Source organism: Arachis hypogaea, chromosome 17 (assembly GCF_003086295.3).
Source record: "Arachis hypogaea cultivar Tifrunner chromosome 17, arahy.Tifrunner.gnm2.J5K5, whole genome shotgun sequence".
NCBI classification, from domain to species: Eukaryota; Viridiplantae; Streptophyta; class Magnoliopsida; order Fabales; family Fabaceae; genus Arachis; species Arachis hypogaea.
Genome location: NC_092052.1, coordinates 124,922,259 through 124,931,374, shown reverse-complemented (window position 1 = coordinate 124,931,374; position 9,116 = coordinate 124,922,259). Strand labels below are relative to the sequence as shown.

The following is a 9,116-nucleotide window of genomic DNA, read 5'->3' as shown; positions in this document are numbered from 1 at the left end:
AGAGAATCCTCCATAAATTCAAATTGGCAACAAGCAATGCAGGAAGAAATACAGGCACTTGAAAAAGCACACATTTAGGATTTGGTTGATCCTCCTTCTAATCAGAAAGTTGTGGGCAGTAGATGGGTATACAAGATCAAGACTCGCTCTGATGGCTCTATTGACTGTTATAAGGCACACTTAGTTGCTCAAGGTTGTACGCAAGAGTAGTATATGGTATTGACTATGAAGAGACTTTTGCTCCTGTTGCTCGTCTCACATCTGTCCGAGCTCTTCTTGCCATTGCTGCGGTCAAAAAATGGTCTCTCAGTTAGATGAATGTGAAGAATACATTTCTTAATGGAGATTTGAAAAAGAAGGTCTTTATGAAACCACCTCTAGGTTATCCTTGTCCTTCTAGCAAAGTCCGTCTCCTTCGCATGGTACTGTATGGTCTTAAGCAAGCTCTTTGTGAATGGTTTGACAAGTTCAGTACCACTATCTGCAATCTCGGTTTCACTTGCAGCCCTCATGAGAATGTGCTTTTTATTCGTAAAAGTGAACGTGGAGTTGTTCTTTTGCTTTTATATGTTGATGACATGATCATTACTAGAGATGATGTTGATGGTATCTCTGATCTCAAAGCCTCCCTTCACCGTACCTTTGAGATGAAAGATCTTGGTTCTCTCAGCTATTTTCTTGGTCTCGAAGTCATATCCACAAATGATGGCATCTATCTCTCTCAGGCTAAGTATGCTTCAGATCTTCTTGCTCGCGCCGGGATTATCGATAGTCACACTGAGTCTACTCCCCTTGAGCCTAATGTTCGATTTACCCTTATGGATGGCATTGTTTTGGATAATCCTACTCTCTATCGACAGTTAGTTGGAGGTATCGTCTACTTAATTGTCACCCGACCAGACATCGCCTATCCAGTTCATGTACTTAGCCAGTTCTTGTCAGTTCCTCGTACTACTCACTATGCGGCAGTTCTTCGCATTTTTCGCTACATCAAAGGCACCCTATTTCATGGCCTTTATTTTTCTGCCCATTCATCTTTGTATCTTCAGACATACTCCGATGCTGATTGATGGGTTGGTGATCCCACAACTAGAAAATAGATAAATACAGACAGATTTACAGATAGATTTAGTCTTTATTACAGACGAATTTTTGGTTACCGACGAAATTACTAACGGATTTTGTCCCTCTGTAAAAGCCCCGTCGGAAATTATTTACCGACGGATTTTTTTTCCGTCGGAAAATTATCGATGGATTTTTACTAGTTACCGACGGATTTTCCCTCTGTAAATTCTCCCACCATTTCCTGAAGGCGACAAACTTACAGACGGATTTTCCGTCTGTAATTACAGACAGATTTTCAGACAAATTTTCCGTCTGTAATTACAGGCGGATTTTCAGACGGATTTTCCGTCTGTAATTACAGGCGGATTTTCAGACAGATTTTCTGTCTGTAATTACAGATAGATTTTCAGACGGATTTTTCGTCTGTAATTACAGACGGATTTTTTGACAGATTTTCTGTCTGTAATTTAAACTTTGGAAAATCATGATTACAGACAGAAAATCCGTCTGTAAATCCGTCTGTAAGGTAAAATAGAATTTTTTTTACTTTTTCTAATTACAAAATAAACTTGTTTTCATACAAAATAAATATAAATTTAATACAAATTTTTATCTAATTTATATTCGAATATTTATAATATTTCAAAAAATAAACAAATTCATCGTATTATCAAACTAAAAGAAAAGTACTATAAACAAGCAAGTCAATATAATTCAAAATATAAACAAAATGTATTGATCATCAACTATAATTCCTAGTATATTGTTCAACCATGCTAAAACTATCAGCTATAGTCTTCAGTGTCATCTTCATCCTCATCATCATCATAGTCCTCATCCGAAGACATTGAGGGTGGCGGTGGTGGCAGTGGTAGTGGAACTGCACTAGAACTATTTGACGCTCTAACCTTCTCATAATAGCTAACATAAGCCTCATTCCATTTCTTTTGTTTCAGCTTTTCCTTCTTGGCCTTTCCAATTGCCCGTTCCAACTTTTCTAACTTCTTTTGAGTCTTTTCCAAAGGAGCCAAGCGTGTATCTAACAACTTACTAATACGCTCATCTGTTTATTGAGTAACACGCTGAAAAAGCTCTTCATTGAGATTATGAATCTGTTCTCGCAAATCAGGAACAAAATTTTGATTTCTTGGTGCTCTTCCAGATACAGAATTGGCAGAAGTGGTTCCAGACTTGATAGAGTTAGAAAAGAATGACCCTTTTCCGTAAACTCGATTCTTCTTTTGCCCACCACACACTTCCTCCCAAATAAAATCTTCATCAATTGGTTGTAGCTCCATTCCTTGTGCTTGAGCCTCGGCATGTTGGGCCTGAACTTCTGCTAACTTTTTTATAAACTTCTCCTGTTGCACAATGGTTATATCAATTATATTATTATTATTAAGACAAATAGCCATGCATATCACAGTGCAGCAAATATATATATATATATATATATATATATATATATATATATATATATATATATATGCATTACTGAGTCTCATGCACGTACAATATATATATATGCATAAGAGATACCAAAATAGAGTTGGTGAGTTGGTCAACAAATCAAGCCTAACCAACATAACAGATTAGGTCCTAACTGCACTAACCCTTTTCTTTAATACAATCTTGATTATTCAACAAATCAAGCTTAACCAACATAACAGATTGGTGAGTTTCTTGTCAGTTTCACTGAACCATGCACTACCACTGTCATATTCTTGATTATTACCCAATATACTACTAATTAATTAACCAGTACACTGTTAGTACTTACCATATACACATGACTAATAATTCATACTTATTATTAAATAAACAGAAAGAGCAAAATGGAACAAGAAAGGAAAGAAGATAAATGCACTATAAAAAGAAAGGAAAACATGACCAGATAAGTATAAATTAGGTAATTAGCTTCTCCTTTGTGACCTAATTAAATTAAGCAATTGTGAGAGGAAAGTATAAACCGTGCAAAACATGACTAGAAAAACAAAAGGGCATATAAATATTCAAGTGGCAGCAAGTCATTAATTTAACATTTATGCTATATCTCACATGAGTGTCTTGAGAGCGCTTGTCCACCCATTTAGACTTGTCACTTTTAAGTGTGTGGGTTTCTTTGAAGACCTCCTCGTGGGTTGGTGTACGGCCCAACTGCTTCTTCTGTTCCACATAAAACACAAAATAAGAAAAATTTTATATAAATAGATGTCTATTAAATAAGATCTAAATCCACTTAAATTATATTACCATCCTCTCTATAGTTGAGCTCAATGGAATAGAACCACCGCAATAGACAGAACCACCTAAGAGTGACGCTCGATTCTCCCTTGCTTTTTTCCTTATATTTTTCCATTTCTCATCTGTTTCCCAGTACCTTTCCAACACCTTTTTGTAAGTGGAAATTAGCCATTCGTGGGTTGTATCCACACCCTCACGGATATCAGACATCATTTGGCTAAATCGCTTACTTGTCCTATACTTGAAAGCCCTCCAGAAAAACTCATCATCATCATCATCAATAAGAAAGTGGCTCTGCACATACTCATCAAGTTGCTACTTATAAGATTCAAATCACATGGACAATATTCAATCAAGTTATGATTAAAGACAAGTTATGACTAAAAAAGAAAGAACAAGTTATTCAATCATTATAAATAATCCAACACTTTTACCTTCCACTCCATAAACTAAAGCTTCTTTGTCGGAAGAGGGACATCTCCAAACTTTTTTGTACGGTTTATCATATCGTTTCTTGATGATCTCTGTAATCTTCTGAGAACCAGGAGGAAAAGGTAACCAACTGATAATTTCATAAAGAATTAACAAGTTAGGAAACTAATTGTTTCAGTCTTTTGGGACATCTTTATTTAATTTAGTTAGGAGAAGGAGGAGGAAGATGGTGGTAATGACTTAAAGAAGAAGCAGACACATGAAGCATATGCATGTCACATAGCATAATAAAATTTAATAGAGAAAAATAATATACTAAATTAGTTATGGAGAGATCCAAATTTTACCTTGTTTTTTCATCAGGAACCAATCTTTCTTTTGTGACACTATTAGGAACTGATGCAGTCTCTGATGGAGGAGATGTACTAGAGCTTCCAGGTGTCTCTGAATCAACTAATAGACTGGAATTGCGAAGCGGAGAAGGAATCGAAATTGGAGGAGGGGGTGGAGGAGGGGGACCCATACATCCTAGAGTAGGCCAACTTGGTGGAGGAAGACCCGTGTAGCCTGGATTAGGTACCATCAAATACGGTTGCTGGCTAAGTGGTCCTGACTGAAAATCTAGCACAACCGAAATCCCAGAAGAGGTGGAGGTGGTTGAAATAGCGGCTGCGGCAGTGGTGCGAGAACCTCTATGACTCTTAACACCTTTACCCTTGACCCGAGGAGCCATGACCTACAACCAGCAGTGCAGAGGCTTACTTCTATTTAAATATTCTATTAATTTCAAAACCTTAGAAACAGTGCGACATAACCCTAACTCAGTGACTCGAATAGAACTATAATTAGTTTTTAAAGTAACTACACAATTTTGTAGTATGTGGTCTATTTTGACAGTTATGATCAAATTAATAGTTACCTTGTCAGTCTCACGTTGTAATGTCAATATCTGAAGGGAAGTCTTGATCTGCATTGAATTTAATTGTGCATGTTAATGATTTAATTTCATTGATTTTCAGAGACTATACACAATGAAAGATAAGTCTGACAGTTGAGAATCCATTCAATGCAAGAACGTACCTCAGAATGCCAAGTAAGCAGGAATTATCATCCACGTGTCAAATGAGGATAGGTTGGTTGACATGAGCCTCAAATGAGATATCACTTTGTAACTATATAAACTGTGAGAAGAGCATGCATGTGTTGTAAAGAGGCACATTAAAAGAGGTTGCTGTAGGGGATAAGATTCTTGTAACTCTATTTGCTAACTTCTACCTAATTTAAAATTAGAAATAAATAACTTTTTTTAATATCTGATATGCATCTTGATCTTATTTAACAATATTATCACTACTATATGATTTATTACAAGAAAGAGTAGAAAATCGAATATAGGCACAATCAGTTTTATGTGGACAAGAAATAGCAACATGTTCAAAGTATAGACTCCATTTCTAGGTACTCCTCATAGGAGAATTTGATGATTGGCTTGTGAAATTATAAAGCAACGATCTTCATGAAATTGAAAATAAGAATCATTATCCTTTTTGAATTTTTGAACACTAATTAGATTTTCACACATTTCAGGTGCATGTATAAGATTTCGAAGCAAAAACTTTTGACTAGTATCCAAAAAACATAATTGAATTTTGAGAATATGTATGCACCATAAATCAAAATAAACGAATAAATTAAGGGAAAGCAGAATCTTTCACTTATTTAGAGAAGGTGCAGAACATAGAAAATCTTGCTAAGAAAGAAAATGGTAGCAGCGGTTACAAAAACAGAAACAGAATAATAAAATCATGGAGAGGCTTGGATACTAGTAACAATATAAAAGTCCCACAACAGGATGTATAAACAAATTAAGAACAATATATGTAAAGAACAATATATGATTACCCTATTAAAAATCAATATCATCATCAAAGTCTGCAACATCATCATATTCATTTTTATTAACCCTAGAACTAGAGCCGATGGACAATTCGACAATGCGGTCCTCTCCAAATGGAGACTTAAGACTGATAGGAGGCTCGGTGTCAGAAATCCTAGAAGGATTGCTCTCATCCGCTTGATAAGCTACATCATTCTCTTCCTCATCCTCCTCTACATGTACATGATTGATTTCAATTCGACCTCTTGGTTTAGTGTTTACAACAACACGCCACATAGACTTGCAATTTCCAGGATAAGGTAAGAAGTAAACTTGTTTAGCTTTTTGGGCGACAATGAAATGATCATAGTGGCGATATCTTTTACTATGGTTGACTTCAGTTATTTTGTAGTCATTATGAATACGTGTTCCATTTGGACGACTTGGATCATACCATTGACATTTGAACAAAACAACTTGATTAGAGTCACTACCAGTGTATTCAAGCTCGAGTATATCTTCTAATACTCCAAACCAATCACTTTCCCCGTTGCCTATATCACCTTTAACAAACACACCGGTGTTATCGGTTTTTTTTCCTTTTGCCCTTGCAAGGGTATGAAATGTATATCCATTTACTTTATAAATTGGATAACTTGTTGCTTTGTTTGAAGGACCCCAAGAAAGTGATTGCAAACCAGGATCAACAATTTCATTGCATTGATTTTGAACCTAGTTAGAAACATGCAACAAATTATTTAATAGAAGTGATATGTGATGCAAATCTTTAGCTAGAAACCTTTACAATAAATGATACGAATTTATGCACTTACATATGATGCAAACCAAGGGGGAATTGGTCATCGCTTTCTCCAGGACAAGTTTCTTTCCAAAACCTTGATAAAAGTAGGACTAGAGTTTTATAAGCTATGGGATTCGTTAGTAGAACAAGTGTAATTAACTGTTTAATAAAAGATTTGGGCACTTACATATAGAAAGGGCTAACTTTACTTTCATTGAGTAGAATATGCAAATAAGCTGCTGCCTTGTCTCGTTCATCTAACCAATGATCTTTAGCTTTTCCAACCTTGCGACCAGATCTATTAAATATTAATAAAGAAGCTTTAATTTTGTCTCCGTCGTCATCATTTCTTCCCACACGGGTTCGCCTCGATAAGATATGTGGTTCAAAGTAGAAAGAAACAAAACTTGAAGTCTCCTTTGCCAAGAAATCCTCACAAATTGAACCTTCAACCCTTGCTCTATTTTTCATTGTTCGCTTGAATGCTCCTATCACCCGTTCAAACGGATACATCCACCTATATTGGACAGGTCCATACATACGTGCCTCATATGCTAGATGAATTGGCAAATGCTCCATCACATTAAAGAATCCCGGGAGAAATATCCTTTCTAACTTGCAAAGGATAATGGGAATATTCTGCTCCATAACCTCTAAATCATGAACCTTGAGGGTGGTTGAGCACAAGTCTTTGAAAAACTGGCTTAACTCGGTAAGAGACTTTCATATATTTGTAGGTAGTTCTCTGAACGCAGTTGGAAGCAAGCACTGCATAAAAATGTGACAATCATGGCTCTTCATACCAATAAATCTCCCCTAGAAAAGACTTACACATCTAGCAAGGTTAGATGCATAACCATCCAGAAATCTAAGTTGTTGCACCCACCTATACACGTCTTGTTGTTGTTCAGAAGTTAAAGTATAAGCTGCCTTAGGTTTGGACCAACAATTATCACCGACATGCCGCAAATGTAAATCTGGACGCTTGCACAGTTCAGCCAGGTCTAACCTAGCTTTTTCATTGTCTTTAGTTCTATCAGTGTCCATAACAGTATTCATTATGTTATCAAACACATTCTTCTCTATGTGCATTACATCAAGACAGTGACGAACCAGGTTATCTTTCCAATAAGGTAACTCCTAAAATACACTTTGCTTAGTCCAATTGTGAGTAATACCATACTCTCGCAATTTGATCCACTTTCCATTATCTGATATCTTCCCAAGTCCTTTAACCCTTTGCCAAATCTCCAAACCACTTAATCTGGTAGGAGCCTCTTCACTTTCTATTTTATTCTTCCTAAAGTCATTCTTATTGCGCCTATAAGGGTGGTTTATCGGCAAAAACCTCCGATGACAATCAAACCATGATGCCTTGCCTCCATGTGATAGTGTAAAAGACTTGGTATCCTCCATGCAAATAGGACATGACAATCTTCCTTGTGTCATCCACCCAGACAACATCCCATAAGCCGGGAAATCATTGATAGTCCACATCAATGCTGCCTTTAAGACGAAATTCTTCTTTTCTACAATATCATACGTTAAAACACCAGGATTCCACAACTCATTTAATTCGTCAATCAAGGGTCCCAATAATACATCAATGTTGGCTTTAGGGTTATTGGGACCAGGTATTAAGCAAGTCAAGAACAAATAAGGATCTTTGATACACATTCCAGGAGGTAGATTGTATGGAATTACAATTACGGGCCAACAAGAATAAGGCTTGCTAAATTGGATATTTGGGGTAAACCCATCAGAGCAAAGACCTAACCTAATGTTTCTAGGATCCAAAGCAAAATCAGAATGGATGCAGTCAAAGCTTTTCCATGCCTCCCCATGTGACGGATGGGTCATCACGCCATCATCATGTTGGTTTTTTATATGCCATGTCATGTGCGGAGCTGAATTGACGCATAAAGCCTTCAAAGTCTAGGGATTAAGGGTAAGTAGTGCATCCGTCTGACAGGAACTCTCTTGGACTTACAACCACCATCGGAAATAGGCTTGAATCTAGGTGCTTCACAAAACTTGCAACTAGTTAGAGCAGCATCGTCTTTTCGATACAACATGCAATTGTTTGAGCAACAATCTATTTTGATTGCCTTCAATCCAAGCTTTTGCACTAACTTCTTAGCCTCATAGTAATCCCTAGGTATGGCACTACCCTCAGGAGCAATTTCCCTAATTAAGGTGGCCCACTGCTTAAATGACTCCTGTGATTGGTTTCCCTCGGCCTTAATGCATAGCATTCTAACAGCTATCGATAGTTGAGAGTGCACACAACCTTCCCACAAAGGCTTTTGAGCTGCCTCAAGAAGATCAAAAAAGTTTTTAGCCTCTACATGAGGATCCTCTGGACCAGCAGAATCGAAAACCATTTCATGATACCTTCTGGAGTTGTCCTCCCAGCTAATGTCATACATATCACATTCTTCCACATTTGCACCACTTCCTGAACCACCTTCCCCACAATTATTGAATCCCATCTGATTAATCCCTATGTCATCAATCTCTCCATGTTCTGTCCAAATCCAATAATTTGGCATAAACCCCTTTTCCCACAAATGCATCTTAATAATGTTCAGCTCTTTATAATTTGTGCATCTACACTTAACGCATGGGCATCTACACTTTCCTTCCGACTTCACAACATCTAACTTACTAATTGTTTCTATAAACTCCTCAACCTTG

General features: G+C 36.8%; 2 protein-coding genes across 2 annotated transcripts; both read right to left on the bottom strand.

Moving 5' to 3' along the window:
- Nucleotides 1-1,671: 1,671 nt before the first annotated feature.
- On the bottom strand, nucleotides 1,672-3,742 carry LOC112765690 (uncharacterized). The gene is made up of 3 exons (XM_025811563.3): nucleotides 3,319-3,742; nucleotides 3,124-3,231; nucleotides 1,672-2,426 (listed from the first exon to the last, which is right to left on the bottom strand). The coding sequence occupies exons 1-3, from the start codon at nucleotides 3,520-3,522 to the stop codon at nucleotides 2,133-2,135; spliced, it is 606 nt and encodes a 201-aa protein (XP_025667348.1). The 5' UTR covers nucleotides 3,523-3,742; the 3' UTR covers nucleotides 1,672-2,132.
- Nucleotides 3,743-5,647: 1,905 nt separating this feature from the next.
- On the bottom strand, nucleotides 5,648-8,318 carry LOC112763862 (uncharacterized). The gene is made up of 4 exons (XM_025809416.1): nucleotides 7,598-8,318; nucleotides 7,251-7,501; nucleotides 6,624-7,139; nucleotides 5,648-6,349 (listed from the first exon to the last, which is right to left on the bottom strand). The coding sequence occupies exons 1-4, from the start codon at nucleotides 8,316-8,318 to the stop codon at nucleotides 5,648-5,650; spliced, it is 2,190 nt and encodes a 729-aa protein (XP_025665201.1).
- Nucleotides 8,319-9,116: the final 798 nt, after the last annotated feature.

Coding starts and splice junctions, on each gene's coding strand:
- LOC112763862 (XM_025809416.1), bottom strand. CDS start 8,318: ATGACATGGCATATAAAAAACCAACATGATGATGGCGTGATGACCCAT. Junction 7,502..7,597: donor GATCAAATTGCGAGAGTATG/GTATTACTCACA, acceptor TAATGCACATAG/AGAAGAATGTGTTTGATAAC. Junction 7,140..7,250: donor CATCTAACCTTGCTAGATGT/GTAAGTCTTTTC, acceptor AATATATGAAAG/TCTCTTACCGAGTTAAGCCA.
- LOC112765690 (XM_025811563.3), bottom strand. CDS start 3,522: ATGATGTCTGATATCCGTGAGGGTGTGGATACAACCCACGAATGGCTA. Junction 3,232..3,318: donor GCTCAACTATAGAGAGGATG/GTAATATAATTT, acceptor TATGTGGAACAG/AAGAAGCAGTTGGGCCGTAC. Junction 2,427..3,123: donor AGCGCTCTCAAGACACTCAT/GTGAGATATAGC, acceptor ATTGTGCAACAG/GAGAAGTTTATAAAAAAGTT.